This window comes from Corvus cornix, chromosome 1A (genome assembly GCF_000738735.6).
Source record: "Corvus cornix cornix isolate S_Up_H32 chromosome 1A, ASM73873v5, whole genome shotgun sequence".
Taxonomy (NCBI): Eukaryota; Metazoa; Chordata; class Aves; order Passeriformes; family Corvidae; genus Corvus; species Corvus cornix.
The window spans coordinates 34,467,817-34,486,482 of record NC_047057.1 but is presented as its reverse complement, the minus strand read 5'-3'; the positions used below and the strand labels follow the sequence as shown (position 1 = coordinate 34,486,482).

The 18,666-nt window shown below is 41.0% G+C and overlaps 1 protein-coding gene across 4 annotated transcripts; it reads right to left on the bottom strand.

Annotated features, from left to right (window-relative positions):
• Positions 1–339: 339 nt before the first annotated feature.
• MDM2 (MDM2 proto-oncogene) lies at positions 340–18,420 on the bottom strand. 4 transcript variants are annotated; one of them, XM_039570931.1, is made up of 11 exons: positions 18,325–18,420; positions 17,733–17,805; positions 15,019–15,093; positions 14,513–14,646; positions 14,304–14,353; positions 12,986–13,053; positions 12,745–12,838; positions 10,069–10,229; positions 8,925–9,080; positions 7,485–7,562; positions 340–5,967 (listed from the first exon to the last, which is right to left on the bottom strand). In XM_039570931.1, exons 2-11 carry the CDS (start codon positions 17,799–17,801, stop codon positions 5,398–5,400), a joined length of 1,455 nt encoding a protein of 484 aa, XP_039426865.1. In that variant the 5' UTR covers positions 17,802–17,805; positions 18,325–18,420; the 3' UTR covers positions 340–5,397. The 4 variants fall into 4 exon arrangements, with proteins under 4 accessions (XP_039426865.1, XP_039426866.1, XP_039426867.1 ...); XM_039570932.1 differs by lacking the exon at positions 18,325–18,420 and adding an exon at positions 18,109–18,131; XM_039570933.1 differs by lacking the exon at positions 18,325–18,420 and adding an exon at positions 17,898–18,053 and having other exon boundaries at positions 10,069–10,226.
• Between the last annotated feature and the right edge of the window lie 246 nt (positions 18,421–18,666).

Here is an 18,666-nt window from a genome sequence, read left to right as displayed (position 1 = left end):
CTGTGTGTGCAAGATACTGGTTTTTTAATGTCTTCCTCATGTCGATTTGCATTTTCTACCTTTTCTCACCCTCTGATCTGCTGTGAGTTGTTTAGCACACAGAGAATTAATTATCCACTAAATCCCATTACTGATCCTGCCACTTGTAGCAAGAAGAACGAGAGATTCCTTAAGTTAAAATCTCCCAGATCAAAGAAATCTGACAGAAGTCAGCAGTCCAGCAGCTGAGTGGGGGCAGAAAGAGCCTGTGTGCTCGCTCACAAAAAATAAGAATCTGTGTAAAAACAAAGTACCAGAACTTCTAACAATCAAGTAATTGACAGGAAAAGAAGAGCACCATGGAGTATATAAACAAATCTTTATTTAAAGCTTTTAAATGGAGCACAGTACTCAATTTCCTTCAGAAAAGGGAAAACTGAAAACTGAAAGATAACCGCAACACACGTGAAACTTCTCATAAATGGCTCTATACTGTGTGCAATTGGAGTGGATACTTGCATTTTAATGGTTACTGACTGTGGTCATACATGCACTGGGTAGCTGGAAAGTAATGCACCAGGTCAAGCTCTTGAAAGCGTGTTGCATAGTTATTTAAATTCACTATGAACTACTCTGTTTATCGTCATCCCAGCTATGTGTAGTCAGACAACAAAGATTCTGGTTTTAGAAAAGCTATTGGTACTTCAGGTGTTAAGTAATCATCATCCTGACAGCCACTACTGTGGCTCAAGACCAAGAACTGGCTTTAAAAGTGGGCTGTTAAGCTAAAACAACATCTGCGCTAAAGGGGAGCCACCATCTTTTTAAGTATCACTGACAAATTGCACATTTATAATATAGCTATAGGTACACTAGAGAAGCATTCACTTGAAGCTTTCAGTGCATCTGTGCTAAAAACACCCCTAACAAAACACCCACACTTTAGTTAAAAGCAACCATTTTTCATGTTCAGTAAGTGCAATCCATTGTTAAAACCTTAAGCTGGGTTTTGTGCTTTGCTTGTGCAACCTTTAAACAGCACAGCACACCTTGGACTCCGGTATGGAGGAGCTGGAAAGGCAGGGCAGGTAATCCCCCAAAGAGCCAGAGGACTGACGCTCTAGCAAGGCTCTGCTCTGCTGTGGAACCAAGGCCAGCCTACAGCCCCTCCACAACCACGCTGCTGGTCCACAAGTGCCGTGAATGTGTCCAATGCTCCTTCCCACAGGGAAGCCCCACAACAGCAAATGCCCCTTTTCAGGCCAAATGTTGCACAACAAAATGCTGTATCTTCCTGGGATAAGGGATAGCTGCTGCTCCACCGTGTGTGTGACAAGTTAATATATGCTGAATAAATTACCTGCTTTAAAATTATAAACTCTACCTAAAGTTACGCCCTAACACAACAGCAGATTTAGATTAAGATGGGGAAGAAAAAAATCTTCACCCCTGTATTCGTCCTATTTATTCGGTGTACTCAGTTTCATTGGGCTCCTAATAATTTTCTAATTTCTCTTTTGTAAGACACAATTTTCTGAACAATTATTCTTGTTGACACTTCCTGTAAGAACGAGGAATTTTCTTTTCCTCATATTAGTCATAGAAGAGAAAAAAAAATCTGCCTGAAGTCCTGCAAGCATCTTCATATCCCCAGACACTTCAGAGACAACATTTGAACAAATTTATGGCAAACAGAACTCAGTGATAAAAATCGTACCATGCTCTTAGAAGAGACGTAAGCTTTTCACCAGTGAGCATTCTGAAGCACTTTTACCCCTTCTAAATCATCTGCTAACAGGAACAGCACAGGACAGCACAGCCCACAATCCTGCCAGTGTGGGGTGAATTTCAATACTAATATAAATTCAGTATCAACAAATAGGTAAATAGTTAAAGAGTTGTATTTAAATAGCAAGTAGGTTTATTGTACTTTATGATAAAGAATAAATGCAAGTTCTTGCACCATTTGTACGTAACTATTGTCTGCCTGATGTGCAAGAAGGAAGAGACTAAGAAAATTACTGAAAATCATGTACAGTCGCATCCTGTTGGCATCTGGCCTCCCCTGCAACCTTCTTGGTCACGTGTCCAAAGGCAAAAGCCATTACCACCTTTGCAAATTAACCTTAAAGCCTCTCATCACTGTCCTGCATCTCCTAGACCATCACTCCCAATGCTACCAGCACCCGGAAGCAGTCAGTCAGCTTCTTGCCTGCACTCAGGGATACAAAAGCATTCCAAAGGAAAGCAAAACACCACCAAAATATTTTCACTATGCTAATGCTGCACCAGCACCATCTCTATTTAATAAATCCTGTTCAGGTTCAATGCAGAAGTTGTTTTAAGGGAAGGAAAAAAGGAAACATAGCCATAAATCTTCCTCTGCCCTTCTTAATCTGAATATGAGTATTTCTCTGTGTTTTAATGCTACATTTCTTAAAATATTTTTCTTGTGCCTGTGATTTACTAAATAAGCATATTTATATAACTACACATGTACCAGTAGACTAATTCAATAAATTAGAGCTCAAAATATTCAACTGTGAGCACACGGATATTTACAAACAGCAATAAATTAAAGATTAAAATGTGTGTGACATTAAATAAGCATCTCAAACACATCACCAAGGAGGAACAACTTTTGTACCAAAACTTTACTGACTTCTGTGCCACTACCCAAGGCCAGAAATGTTTAAGGGCCAGAATAAGCAGGGTGCTCACTGCTCTTGCCCACACACAGAGTACAGCCAGGCTGGGAGATGGGGTGGAGGCACAGCCAAGGGCTCCGGGTCACAGCCGGGAGTCACCACAGGAGTCACTGTGACACAGCCCCTGGGCACCAGGCCTGCACTTGCACTCGCCTGCCAGCGCCCCCAACAGGAACAGGCACAGGCATCAACACCCATCACTTCCATTCAGAAGGCATGAACCCACACCAAACAAAATAAAGAATTCATTAAGAATATTAAGCCATAAAATGTAACTCAAACATTTTGAGAGTGATTTGTAGATGTAGAAATCAAAATTCCCCACTTCCTCACTTGCAGAGAGTGGAGGGTAGTTCCAGGGCTATTCTCTGCAAGAGAAGGCATGTGACTGGAAAAGAATGCCTAGAGTGGGATGGTACAATTTGTCCCAACAGGAACTAGGTAAGGACAGCTGCTCCCCCAGCACTGCAGTTACACAGCCATGGCAGTGACTGCAGAGAAGGTATTACGCTAAAAGAGGGGAAGACATGGGTGACCATGCAATGGACAAAGCTTCTTAGAGATGAAGCCTTTTAAGGACCGTCCCCATGTTACTGATGCTTCTGCATATACACATCTACAGTTCTCTCTCACCTGCAGGTGCAATGAAGAACCTCTGCAAGCCTCAATGCACCTAAGTTTATCAAATCAAAAATTAAAAAAAAATTAATAGGAAGTGCAAATTAAGGCAGGTAGCTCTCTATTAGTATCCTTACTTGAAAAAATTATTTATCTGCCCAAAGGCCTTCCCAATCTCAAACTGAAGGATTATCAAATCCTATAAAACCCATGAAAGGTTTCTGCTGATCAAAAAACTTCCAAGAAGTTCCAGCTACCTGCTGTCACTTTACAAACTGCAGGAGGCAAGAAACTTGCAAGGAAGAACTTGAATGTATACAACTGGGGTTTATATTTTGTTTAGTCAAAATGAACTATATTAGAACTTCAGGTACACCAGCATCTTTTAGTGGTATTTTTAAAGAAATAGCTCAAATGTATGAACAAAATGTGAATGATGCAAATAATTCAGTCTTTACCTTTACTACTTTTCAAGCAAGTCACAACCAAGGATTCACTGAGTCTCTCCTGTAGATCTTTATGTCCTTTTCCTAGGTACTTCCAGGCATTTATAGCCCTGCAGTTAAGGAGAGCAGTAGAAGTCGCTGTTCCAGCACACAGGCATCAGGAATTTTAAACTGCTGGTGTTAGGGAAGATGTTGAACCTTGGCCTGTAAGAGGGTAACAAAGCAAATTCCTGCACTTAAGACTACATCTCCACTCCTGGCACTCCCCTGTCTGTTTATTTGCCATTCCCTATTGGGCAGATAGTCAGCAACTACCTGTAAAAATAAAAGGTGCTAAAAATATACAACTCTTCTTGTAAAATATCACTCGCTGGTACAGAAACTCACCATGTGAAAAGCAGCTGAGTGATCTTTACCGCATCCTGGTTTCCCTACTTCCACCACCTTGCCTGAAGGCCCCCAGAACTGAGGCAGGCAGCAGACTCCCTGGGCACAGAACTGGTAAGTTTCACAAAGTTTTTGACAAAGTACAGTAAGGAGGCAAGAGCTTAAAGCAGTAAAAGAGAGGTCCAACAAGACCAATTTTGAGGTGGCCAAACACCTTGCAACAGATTTTCAGAATTCTTGTGCTACAGGTAAGAACAGTGAGTGGGAAAGAATACCGCACTTAAAGAATGTGACCTAGAACTGCACAGCTTACTTATTTCTGCAGATGAAGGTGGACTTTCTTCTATTTTTATTCCAGTGAATGTAGCAATGCAGCTGCATTTATTCTGCTGAAGTCAGAACAAGTGCAGAAAAAAAACAACTGTCCCCTAATACTGCCTGACATGACAGTTCATAGCATATCCTTCATTCATCTTGTCTGCCTGAGACTGTTTTCATGCTGCTAAATTAGTAATAATCACCACCATAACCAGTACAGACCTCCAAACCCACAAATGTCAGTTTCTCAGGACGTTTGAGAGAGAACTGTATGACTGAGCTTGGATCAATGACTTCTCAGGAGACATGCAGCCCTTAAGTTTACAACGTACACTATAAAAATATAAGACACGCAATACCCTTTTCTGTTTCTAAAGTAATAATTATTTTCTATCACATCTTTCCCCACTTCCTGGTAGGATCTCCCACAGATTTTGGTTACTTGGAGGAATTTAATACAAGATTCTATTTATTCATTTTATTGACTTATTCAGAAGGGTCTGATTGAGCTTTATGTCTTCACCAGGCAACACAAACCGGAACCTGAATCATCATCTATTTTCTTAAAAAGAGGAACTTGCAGAAATAAACACTTCAACATGTCTCTTCTCCAACAGTCACTGAATTTGGGGTTTTAACGTGTGTATTTAATTCAATAAAACAAATATCACTAACTTGTATGGAACATTAAACACTTGGAGAGGCAGGTGGTTTAGAGCACCTGGTTATTTCTACTGAGAGGGATTTAAAATCTCCAAGTTGACTTATGAGTATTAGGCAAACCTCTTAATAACTCCAGTGCATTTATGTCAGCAATTATTTTTCACACAGAATGCCAAGGGACACAAAATATTAATTTTCCAATATGCATACAAAAATAATTTCTTACTCTCTTAACCAGTTTATGAAGTTTCTTTTGCAGCTTTCCAGTCAATACGTGTCTAACTAAAATAAGTTAATACAATCATTTGTATGGGCTGCCTGCACACCGGGCAGGGTTTGTTCCTCTTCTTCAGCTTTTTTGCACACGTAAAACATGACATGAGGTGTCCCGTTTTGCCATGTACTATGCAGCCATTTTTAGGTCTACTCTGACATATGACACATGGCTCTATGCTGGTAACAGGCAGACTGGATTCCATGCTTTCCTCTTTGTCTTGTGTTTCTCTCTTCTCAGGTTCCTTGAAGTCCTCCTGACTGCTACCAAACATGCTGCTTGACGTTGATGGCTGGGAATAACCTTCACTTTCCTGGGACTCAGAAATCTGTACTGCTTTATCCTCATTCTCATCCACAGCTGGTTCTTTATCTTCAGTCATTCTTGTTTTCTTGCAGTCAGGAACATCAAAACCTTCTCCAGACTCTGAAAGGAAGGAGCCTTCTAATTTGCTCTTTTCCAATTTCACATTCTTTTCATCTGGAAGCCAATCCTCACGAAGGGCCCAGCATCTGTGGCAATGTCGTGGAAGCGGAGGATTCATTTCATTACATTCGGGACACTTCCAATAATCCTTTAGTGAATCAAAGGTTGGAACAGCTTAAGCTACTTGGAACACTTACAACTGAAGTATTCAGAGATTATAAACAATTTATTACCACCAAAATAATTATTGAGCTATCAACTTGTTTATAATTTTAAAATTCCATTCAGTGGCTTTGGCCCCATTTCACAGTTCTAGATTAAAATGGTTCTTATTTTAAAATGACTCTGGCTTTCCTTCTTTTTGCAATAGGTTTGCGAATAGAACAATTTATTACTTCTTATGCAAAACTGAAGAAACCAGACCGCAAAATTCTTCAGGGCACCTCACGGAAAACTTGTTAAAAAGGTCATAATTTCCCTTCTTTTCGACTATGGACTTCTGCAATGGGAACTGTTCAAGCCTGAGGGCCTTTCCCCTGCGGTTTGCTGAGCTGTTGGTGCACAAAACGGCCGGGGGAGGGCACTCCAACACAGCCGCATGAGAGAAAACCTCGGCCAATGGAAAAAGAGACGGGAAGAAGGAGGGAAAAGAAAAAAAAATAAAAGGGGAAAAAAACCGTGGTTTTTCAGCCTCTCAAAGGTTACTCCATACACTACAATGAAAATCAACCACTATTTTGTTAAAAATACATTTCTTTTTTAAGGAGAGAGACCCTTCTTAGAAATAATGCAAGCTGTGGGGGGAATCAAAACAAAAAAACCAATCCACAACTTATTTACACGAGTCCTGAATAACATCAGTAACATCAAAAGCTTAAAAGACCAATTTTAAATCCTAAAAATAATGTACAGGCAGCCCTCTTTTTCCAAACATAAGCACTGCTATGTTTTCAGAAGGTGGTCAGCCCTGTCTTTCACAAAGTCCCCTCAGTCCTACAGACTATCAAGGGACTGGAACACTTCAGACAGTTCCACAAAACAGCTTTAATTCAAGCTTCAGTTGTGAGAAGCAAATAAGGAAAGAGCGCACACTAAAATGCAGTGTTTTTTCACATAAATCTCCACACTTTGCCTCAAGACTGTAAATTTCTTCCCACTCTTCAAGAATGTTCTCATAGAACGTAGTAAAAACATCTTTTAATTTTACAGTACTGTTCTGAAAAAAGGCTAGCCTTCACATCTGTATCTTACAGATGCCTTAATTCAAGTTGGAAAATAAAACTAGGTATTCTGACTTATAGTGAGAGTTTTTTAAATGTGCATTACTAAGATTTTAATTTTTTTCCATTTTGTGCAGAAAGTCAGATTTATGCTCCAAATAATTTCCTTCCATTAAGTCAATGAAATGGTAAATTAGTGCGGGACTGGGGTTTTTTAAATGGATTAGGAAGCTTATTAATTATTTAAAAAAAAAAAAAAATCAAGATTCCTTAATAATCACATGTTCAATGATTAAAATATTGTATTGGAACCTTCACGTGTAGAAGAAAAAGTCAATTTAATTATTAAAAAATCACTGGTAGCAATAGAATTCATCTATACTTCTTGATCTACTCTGTCAGTTTACCCAACTTATGATGCTTCACTAGACAAGTTTTTACTCACAGCTAGAGAAATCTCTGGATCTTCATCAAATGAATCAGCATCACTATCTTCATCCTGGTAAATAGTCAGCTGATAAACCTGATTAAAATTTAAAAAAAAAAAATATATATAACTGGATTTTGGCATTTCATTAAAAACCCAAGATATTTTAAACTTGATAGGATTTTCAGATAGGGAGCTACTGGAGAGTCTCCAGGGATGGACTATTAAGATTATTAATGGATTAGAGGAGCTCTCATGTGAGGAAAGGCTGAAAAGAGCTGGGACCGTTAAGCCTGGAGAAGACTCAGGGCAGGAGGTGCCTGATCAATGTGGATAAATACCTGAAAGCATGGCACCAAGAACACAGAGCCATGCTCTTTTCAGTGGTGTCCAGTGGCAGGACAAGAGGCAACCAGCACAAATTAAACACAGGAGGTTCCCTCTGACTGTCAGGAGACACTCTGTACTGTGAGGGTGAAGGAGCACTGGCACAGGTTGCCCTGAGCACGTATGAAGCCTCCATCCTTGAAGATATTCAAAAGACATCTGGACATGGACCTGGGGAATCAGCTCTGCCTGAGCCAGGGCAGATGGATAAGATGACCTCCAAAGGCCCCTTCCAACACCAGTTATTCTGCAATTCTCAAAACTACTGTCTGGAGCAGGGGCACACCTCAATCCTTTTTTCCTCCAAATCCTATCTCAGGGTGCAACTGTGCACTACACTACAACTTGGTGTTCATCAGTACAGTTGGTCCCATTCAGCCTCTCAAATACCACCATCATGTATGTCCCTGGTGAATTCTGCCTCCGGTACTTACCCAATCTTGCCATGAGCTGATCAACCTCTTTGAAGTAACAGATAACTAACCCAGAAAGAAAACCCCATATACATTCTCACTTCATTCCTGACATTCCAGAAATCTCTTGAAAATTATGGTAATCACAATTTTTCTGTCTTCTTGCCTACTAATAAGAATTTCTAAAACTTTGGTTCAGCATCTCTATGAAACATTTACATTCAGAGGCAAAAAACTTGGAAATACCCCTTTGTAAAAAGTTATTCAGAAATGTTTCCTTTGGTATCAAGTGTTGTCAAAGCTCAACACATACTCTTAGAACTAAATGCAGAAAAACTAAAGTACACATGCTGCCACAGACTCCAACAGCTGGTGAGTGAAGTTAAGCACCCAGACTTTCCTATCCAGCCCATTTCAGAGCCTGCAGAAAGCCTCAGCACTGTTTCAGTCACTGCCTGGTGGGTGTATAAGGGTGACCCAACTGCACTGACGTGATCTGATTTAATGAACAACTGGGTGCAGATTTTGATACAGCCCATGCAGTCAGAAAATATATCTGAAGAGTTCTCCTTGGAAACTTACAGGAATATTTCAGGCTGAGATGCCTTTTCCTCCTTATCCCCTCCCCCCAGGGTCAAACAAGGAAAGCAGATAGTACCTCATCATCTTCATCTGTGAGCTCCTGCCCTTCTTCATTATGACTATAATCTTCTGAATAAACAGACTCAACTTCAAACTCGACACTGAACTGGTCTGATACAGAACTGTGGTCAAACCAATCAGAGTTTTCACTTAATGAACTAGCATCAAGATCCTAAAAAGAACCAAAAAAACAAAGCACACATTCAACCTCACCAGTCCATACACACAACATTACTTTTAAAACAACTCTTAGAATAAAACTGCACTACTCAGTATAATTAGCTATGGAAGAAAAAGGTCCAGCTGCTGGTAGAGTACTTTTTATGAGATAAACAAATTACAGGTTGGTAAAAAAAAAGCTAGGTCTGAAAGCCTTTTGTTGGCTCTGTAATAAGAAACTGCACTCAGCCTATGGCCAGCTGAAAGGCTGCCATTATTATTTCAGAAAGTCCCTCCTAAGAAGTGGAAGAACAGATGCAAGAAGATGGTATCTTTTGGCTGTTTGTCATTAAATTCTCTACTCTATTCAACTTTGCTTAATCTGAGACTGTGGCTAAACAATTACAAAATAGGAAGACTAAAGATACAGTATTAGTTCTGTCAATTTAGAACACAGTATGTGACTAGGAATTGTTTAGCTCTTCATGACTTAATCTAACCACAAATAATTTGCCTTGGTGTTTGCTAAAAACAATACAAAACTTCCAAGCAGTAGCATGGCAAATGAATACGACGGGCCATCAGCATACATTCTACTGGATACAGTTACCAAAGCTGTACCACAACTACAAACTAATTCTGAATTACGGAATGTCTACGACTCTTTTCCTCTCTTACTATTCTAAGAAATACTTATTTTAAAGCACAAAATACATCTGACATTTTTCCATGCTGTGCCAAGCAGTGAGGATCTTGGTTTTTAAAGAATATTCCACGTTAATATTTTAAAAAATTTCACTTCAGCTTTGCCAGCAGATCCGTGCAAGACCTTACTCCACTCACACACCAACTTTTCTTTCAACCTCTTCTCCTTCCTCAGACACCACTGAAGGCACTGCTGCTTTTAATTAAGAACATTATGTTTTCAGATGCATGCTTGCACTTGTGGCATCTGCAAAATTCGTACCGCAAAAATATTTTACATTTCTATTTTGACTTACAGGAATGGAAAGAGAATCTGTTGAATCACTGCTGTTGCTTCTTTCACGGCACAGACCACTGACTACACACCACGAGAGACTTTCATCAAACGTCAACGAAATGCTGTCTGACTTGTGTCGCTTTCTTCTGTCACTATGCAGTTCATCTGACGAATTTTCTTCTGGGCACAGTCAAGAATTTTTTATTACTCAAAAAACGCCTATGCACTGTGAAGTTATGAATATTCTAAACAGAAGCTTAACATATAATTTACTATAAAGAAATCTAATAAAATAAACTATTTCAGTATTTTTTAATGTGGCAGAAAGGCACTGAGACTTATTTTAAAAGACATAATAACACTTATACCCATATAGCGTGAAAAATTTCTGAAACCAGGATTTCAGGGGCTGGCTTTCCCCACTTGTCCCATCAGTACAGCTTATGAATGGCAGTATCCACATGCAAAACAATTGCAAATTTGAAAGAATTTTTACTCCACACATGACACGTTAAACTCTTCCTAATTTTAAGAAATACTATTAGAATTTTACTTGTCCTCACTCCCTCTACAGGCAATAGAGAGAAAGGCACTTTCAGAGGGCTTCTAAGTTCATCCCGGAATTTGCAGGGAGACAGAGCAATTAGCTCCCAGGTCACACGCATACAGAACACCTTGTGCTAAACAAGGTAAGTTCAGGTGCAAGTTTCAGACACCTCAACAAATTTATCAGTGAATAGTTGCACTATATGTAATTGTATTTACTCAACAAGATTTTTGTAACAAACCATTAGAACTTTCATCACACCCTAGCAAGAAAATCTTCAAGACATACTATGCAAAAGCTGAACTCTGAAAGCATTGCTTTAAGCTCTGCTTACTAAGCATGCTTCGTTTGAAGGCAAAAAGACAATGCTTTTTAAGTACACTGTGTTTTGGAACAACCACCTACAGCAATGAAAGGAGTAAGGGTACAGCATTTTAGGGGTAGGTAAGTCAAAATTCAGCTCCATTGACTTTTAGAGCGTTTGGTAAAAAACGTGTTGTAAATTCAGAATGTCAGTGCAGCGGAGCGAAAACCTCCCAAGATGACAACAAGTTTTGGTTCAACAGACCTCAGGATGAGTCTGCTGCCCCCCCCACAGGTGCCTTCTGCACCCACCCTCTGTTGCCCAGCTTCTCCCTCGCCTTGCAAAACACACTGTGACAATCCACAAGTCTTCAAGTCTTGAATCTTTCATTGTAAAAAAAAAAAAAAAAAAAAAGAGAACAGAACACTTGTACATACTTTGAGACTTCTCTTATTTTCCCTTGGTGCTTCTTGGCTCAGCCCCTCTCTTTTCTTTTTTCCGCCCTGAGAGCCCCACCAAACTTGGTGCCCCCAGGCCCAAGGGCTGCTCCTGTCCATCGTTGTCCTCATTTAGTTGTCATGGCTCCATGCCGTACTGATACTGTATCACCACAAGGTCTCTATACACTATTTAAGTGGCTCCAAAGGAGCCGCTACCATCCCAATTTAACAAGAATAGTGGTTTAAAGGGAAGATTTCCTATAAATTAGAAAAAAAGTGTATATAAAAACACTATATTAAAAGAACTTTTAAGGTTGTAACAAACTAATAAATGGATGCAAAGACAAGAGTTAATAATCAAACCTGCAATAAGTAAGCACAACACAGGACCTATGTGCTCTGGGTCGTGCCTAAGTATTACAGGTTGTGATGTTTAACCAAGACTTTCCATCCTTTCATCAGTTTTAGTTACAACATTAAAACATTCTTTTAATGTAGTGCAAACCGCTCAGCAACGCAGCACTGGTTTTGGACGGACTTAACGTAACAGGGACTATGAGGGACACAAAAAATACTACTTGAAAGCTGAGGAACTGAAAAATGTTCCGGAGCAAGTGAAGAAAAGAAGTTCTACCCAGCGACAGAAGGTTATCACTGCCCAGGTAATTACAACCACCTAGTCACGAGGTAAGAAAGTAAGTGATGGAACAAACTAACATAAGAAATTCCACAGAATAGTACTTAAGTAGAACTGTAGAGAACACTTCCATTGAGAAACTTTTTCAGGCTTATGCTGACCAGCTTGTTACTGCTACTTATCAGAAGAAACAATTTGTATTCTGAAAATGTATTTGCCAGTGATTATTGAATAACCACTGTAAAGACAAAGGGGAGGCAAATATGATGCTTAGGTCACCAGATGTTTTAGCAAGTGCTTAATGAATGGTGAGATACCTGAATATATCCAAAATCATCCTGTGTTACTACCACACCTTTGGTGCCTCCCACCAACTGAAATCCAAAGAAAACTGGCTTTAGTGAACAAAAAAAAAGTCAAATTTTGTGGCTGTCTAAAGAGGGAATTAAAATGAATTTGATGGTATCAGTCGATTACAAACAAAAGTGCTCTCATCATGAAGATAACTGATAAAGTCCTGCTGATGTGAAGAAGTTTAACAGAGCTGTGGAGCAAGTTATCCATCATCTTACTAACAATTCTAGAGATCCAAACTGTAACATGACACTGGAGCAATGCAAGGAGTTGTGTTTTTCTTTCAGACTGAACATTTTGTTTTAGATAAGCAGAGAAACATGAGTAGTATTTGTCAGCAAGGCAAGAGAATGTGGCTTTTCCCCCTAAGTGGCTATGCTACTGAAAGCTCTGCATCATAAATCTGCAGATACCAGATTCACTGTGTGTCCTCCTCCTAGAAGACGTAGTTGCTTGGGAAGTCACGTTTGATGAAGTCTGCTTCTCTTCTAACTCTTGCACAGACTCCTGGTAACAGAAATACTGAGTAAGCCTGAGCATGAATATGAGGTAAAGTACTAGAATCAACTTACTGCATTAAGCCATTGACACTGTCATGCAAAACTAAATAGAATTACAACTCAGAAATTTATTCAAATAAAATAAAAATAGCACCTTAATAACATTTTCTTCTTCAAGCTGAGATGTGGCATCATCCTCAGGTGTGTCACGAAGGGCAGAGTCTGAAAGCAAACCAAAATAAATCCCATAATACAACATAGCAGAAAAAGTCAATTTCAGGCTCAAAGAGTAAATTCTAAATAAAACTTAAAATCCAGACATCTCGCAACAATGGAAAAAACCACACTACTCCTTTGCTTCTCAGCTGTGTGCAGCACATTTCCTGAAACATTACTGAAGTGGGAATGTGGGGAGAAAGAATAAATGTCAACTGAATGCAGCTCAGAATTTTATTATAAATGGCTTCAAATGAAGGCTATACATAAGTTGTGAGTCTGCAGATATGAAAGAATATATGCACAAAATGTAATTACTTCCTCCTCTCCAAACTGCTTTTTACTACTTATCATCTTATGGGAACACTGAGTTAAAAAGACATAAAATAGAAGAAAAATTAGCTGTTGTTAATGATATATGCTTACTAACAGACAGATCCTGAATTACTAAAGACTCTTTCATGAAAAAAGAATTGAAAGATAAATTTAAGTTTGTAAGCTTAACAATGAGGACGACAAAGAGAGCAAGTTTCCCATCTTCAGCAGCTGAACACTTGCCTTTGGGAAAAATTAGAAACAAAGGATGTCTTTATACAGATTTAGAGGCCAATTTACAAAATGGCTTCCATTGTTTAACTTCTGTTTCATACCCTGTGTATTAGGCAAAAATTACAGCTATATTGAGCATTTTTATACTGCAGGACTGTATGTAACAATTCTCCATTCAAGGAGTGGCTACCCACACTCACCACAAAGCTACTTTTTTAAGGTATACAGACCTTTTAAAACAGGGCTGAGTGTAGCTAAGAATGATCAATTCTAAAGGTACTTCACATTCAGTTGTGAAAATTAAAATAGACCTTTAACAGAAAAGAAAAAAAAAAAGACCATCTGCCCTTATTTCACTGCTGGCCTAAGTTCAAGAAGCTAATTTTTCATAGTAAAAATTTTTATGTTGTTGAGGGCTTAATCCATACCAAATACAAGCAAATGACTTAAGTTTTTTAGTACTCATTTTGTTCAGCTGTTTCTTCTGGTTCTAGTGCAATAAAAGAAGAATTTTTTTCTTCTCCTGAAGAAACAGTGTTTGCTCTGATTCACTATTTGTGATTGTTCTGGACCGTAGTGAGTAAAGCCAAATAGCTAATGATGGAGAACTCACTGTTATCTGATCACTACCTGCAAGATGCATTATATAAATTATGTTTTCCCTCCTGCTGTTTCTCAAAACAAATCATCCTCCTAAACTAGCTTACCTTGTTGATTGATTGCTATCAGATTTCTGGAAATCATTGAATATAGTCTCCTTAAACAGGGATAAAGAAAGAGATGGTACAAGTTAGGTACATGTAATCATAAAAGAGAGCTTACCATCTTTGAAGACGAAAAGAGTTAAAAAAGGGACATATGCATTACGTTCTTCATTATTTCCCAACCAGACTCTCAGAAAGGAATCCCATTTTACCTGTGTTCTTTTACTGAAAAGCTTGTAACTCCAAATAAATCCCCCAGGAGATCATTTGCACAGTGTACAATATGCTGTTGTTTTTCATCATATAATTGTTTAGACATAATATATTGTCCAATATAGAATATTACCTGTGAAATAAATAAAATACAGATATTAAATATTGGTTGTTGCTTCAAGTTTAAGTGTAAAAGACAAAGTACATTAAATACACTGAAATGTGCTCTTCAAACTCTAAACACCCAAAACTATCTCTGAGCTGAGAGATTTTCATGTATTACTCCAGAAGAATGCTGCTATCCTACTGACCACCAGGAACTTTTGCTCAGATTTATGAGAAACTTGCCAAATACCCAGTTACAAGTCAGCGGCAGAATAAACACAGTATCTTACCTCAATAACTTCTAGAGAGGCTATGAACAACACTGCCCCCCCATTCACCCAAAACAGAACAATTTATCTGTACTCACTGTAGTTTACCTTTAGTGGTTAAAAGTTCTCACCTCCTTCATAGTAAAAGTGTCCTTTTCAGCACCAGCTAACTTTAACAACTTCAACAATAGTGGCTTTGGTTTAACCTGTGTGTGGAAGTAGAAAAACAGAATGTACTAACTATTCACCAAAAAAAGTTATTTTTACAGGTTGCCTTCCTCCTTCTGTATTAATCGGATAGGCAAACATACAACTGCATTTAAACCTAGCTACATTCAAGTTTTTAATTTTGCAAAGTTAAAATTTAAAAGCAAATACAAAATAAAAGCAAATATGAACCAACCATACTAAACTTCTCATACACTGTACATCTTAGCTCAAATCCCAGTCTTTCATTGTCCCCTGGCTTCAGCTGGGATAGTTAAATTTTCTTCCTAGTAGCTGGTACAATGCTATGTTTTCGATTTAGCAGGAGAATAATGTTGACAACACACTGATGTTTTTGTTGTTGCTACTACACTAAATCAAGGACTTTTCAGTGTCCTATGCTCTGCCAGTGAGGAGGTGCACAAGCCATGAGGGAGCATGGCCAGTACAGCTGACCCAAACTGGCCAAAGGAATATTCCATACCACAGAATGTCAGGCCTAGTTAAAAACAGGGGAGCTGGCCAGGAGGTGCTGACTGATGCTTGGGGATGGGCTGGGCATCCATCAGCAGGTGGTAAGCAATTGCACTGTGCAACACTTGTCTTCCTTGGATTTAACTGCTCTCCTTTTTTTTCTTTACTATTATTTATTTACTAATATTAATATTATTAATTTTCTTTACTATTATTATTATACTCTATTTCAGTTACGAAACCCACAGGTTTTACCTTTTTTTCTACTTCCCCCATCCCACCACAGTGGGGGGTGGGGGCCGGGGAACAAGCGGCTCCATACTACTTAGGTGCCAGCTGGGGTTAAACCTCAACACACTGGGAAATACAGATTCCTTAACTGGAGCTACAGGATTTGTTTATTAGTTCCGAGTCTAGGGCTGCATCCTGGGGAATTTCGCTTCACTCCTTTAACCCTTAAGATGACTCCCAAAGGGGAGGGAGGATGGAAACAGACCTCTGTGACTGTCAGGTCCAGAGTGCAAGTCATAAAGAAAAACACTGGTCCACCTCTTTCTTATTCTTTTTCTGTGACAGTTTCTGGGGTTTTGGTTTTGCATTTGCCAGCTGGGCTGCTTTACCTCTGAAGACTATTCTTAGCTGGGACAAGCACACCCTGCCTTTTCAGTTGTACTTCACTCACTCCTACCTCTGCAATGGCCTCCCACCCACTCACCATGCCAGCAGTTTAATCTACAGCCAGTCTATGACAATTTCCGAGATAGAGGAAGGAAAAGTTAAACAAGAAAAATCACTTCCCCCATACAGCACCAGTGCAGCAGATGAGAACAAGCTGCAGGGGCTGCCACGACAGCAAAGCCTGTGGAGCCACTGATGCTCCCAGCGCAGTATATTCTACTGCCACCTCTTTAACACTAGCATAACCATTCTAAACCCAAGGTAATATTTAGCTATCCTGATATATTACATAAAATAAAATGTAAAAAATAAACACAGAAGGGAAAAAACCCCCCAAAAACCGGAGAAGTGTGAATAAAGTATCATGAGACAAGGAATAAATGTTTAAAGGAAGGGTGGCGGATGGGAACTTCCCTACATTCCATTCCAAAGATCTGCTAAAACCAACGTTAAGTTTTAGTGAGTTAACAAGAGATTAGTTGCAAGAATTACAGATAATCAAAAAAAAGATAAATTTGTGGACAACATTAGCTGTCTATTCACCTCTTCCTAAGAACTGAACTATTTAGAACATGCAGCATATACTAGAGCTTCATAAAGGAAGCAAACAATAACTTATTCAAGTACTACTGACAGCTGACAGTAGGAAGGCAGTTTCAGAACTCTGAATCCACAACTAAGCCCACTTTTCCGTCCCAGCCCTCTCTTCCTGACTCCTCCAAGTATGAAGTTCTTCAGCCTTGCAGATCTGACAGCAGACAGTAATATCACAATTTGATGACGTAAAAAAAAAAAAGACACAAATGAAAAAAAAAAATTTCGAACAGTCTGCTGTTCTGCTATTTCACTTTTTTGAAGTTCTACTGTCAGTTGTACACTTTTAAGCTTTACCCTTCTACACAAACTAATCCAGTTCAACCATCATCGTACATAGGCCATTTTTAACTCGCTTTTCAGGAGTAAAAGGCTTCCATCCTCAGGAAAACTTAAGCACAAGACAGCAGAACTGCCACCGTATCATGGAAAGCCTGGAAATGCAAAGCTGTAAACACAAATGCAGACTCTTACAACCTGCTTAGGCATCCCAACACATGAGAAGGTCGAAAACCTTCAGATTATTTCACCAACAGTATGGTTTGTACGGAGATTGTCCACAGCTCTTCAATTATGATCTGTTAACAATTTTCACCACAAAATACTTACCACGATCATATCGGCTCATAAGATCCTCTTTATTAAAAGAGAACAAAAAACATCAAAGGATGTTTTCAGAAGGAAGCAGTCTAGATCTAAACCATCACCCTCTACTCTCAACTATGAATAAGATTCGCTTACTACAGAACCAAAGAGAGACCACCTTCACTAGCTGGACTTCCTGGCTTTTCTCCAACCATCGCTCGCTAAGCACAGTGATTCTTCTGAATTAGCCGCTAAAAACTCTGCAAAAAGCATGCAAAAAAACCCCGCATCCAACAGAGTTACTGACCAGCGCCTCTTGCTCCGAAGAGGTGACAGAGGAGGCATCCGCAAGGGAGGACATCTTGGTATTGCACATTTGCCTGCAGTTAAGGGGAGAACAACCTCAGAACGCGGCACTCAAGCGACACAACGCGGGCGGGCGGCAGCCGCCACCCCGGCGGAGCCCACTCACCTCGGTGCCTCGTCCAGCCCACACGCCGGACTCCAGCGGCGGTGTCTGGGCCGAGTCGGGCCGGGCCGGGCCTTATATAGCGCTGCCAGGAGGCAAGTCAGGGCTTAGCTCCCGCGCCGGCCCGGCCCGACATGCCTGAGCATGACCCGCAGCGCCGCCGCCGAGTCACCGCGGGGGGGGGGCGGGCGTGACGGGCCCGGCGCTGACTCACCGCGGCCGCCGAACGGGGGGGGTCCGGCGGTGTGGAAGGACGGCGACGTGGAGAAACGGCGGCGTCCACGCACCCCCGCCCGCCCGGCCCGGCGCGGCCCGGCCCCGCTCCCCCAGCGGGAGGCCCTCCCCCAGCACCGAGGGCCGCACGAGCGACAAGCGAGACCCCCCGGCGCCGCCCCAGCCCCCGAACGAGCCACGATTGATCCCCACGCACCGCCAACCACGCCCGCTCCGCTGCCCGGCCCGCGGCGGGCGGGGCGCCGGGACCGCCGGAGCCCTGCCCGGACCCTCTACCGCGGCCCCGCCGCGCCGCGCGCGCCGCCCGCCGCCATGTTGGTGGCCGCAGCGCCCCCTGGCGCGCCGAGGGGCGGGGCGGGCCCGGCGGGCGCAGAGCCCTGGCGGGGAGGGCCGCGGGGACAGCGGCTCCTGCGCCCGCCGCGCCCGGATCCGCCGCGCCAGGGCGGCTCGGCTGCCCGCCGGCCCGGAACGACGCCGCGGGATACCGGCTGCGCTTCCAGCCGTCCTTCGTGCCCTCTGAGTTGTTTTTTTCACTGAT

What these genes read in the sequence shown, in the direction of transcription:
- MDM2 (XM_039570931.1), bottom strand. Translation starts at nt 17,801, where the DNA reads ATGTGCAATACCAAGATGTCCTCCCTTGCGGATGCCTCCTCTGTCACC. An exon ending in GATAGCAATCAATCAACAAG is followed by an intron (nt 13,054 to 14,303) that starts GTAAGCTAGTTT and finishes GTTTGCTTTCAG; the next exon opens with ACTCTGCCCTTCGTGACACA. An exon ending in TCACAGATGAAGATGATGAG is followed by an intron (nt 7,563 to 8,924) that starts GTACTATCTGCT and finishes AATTTTAATCAG; the next exon opens with GTTTATCAGCTGACTATTTA.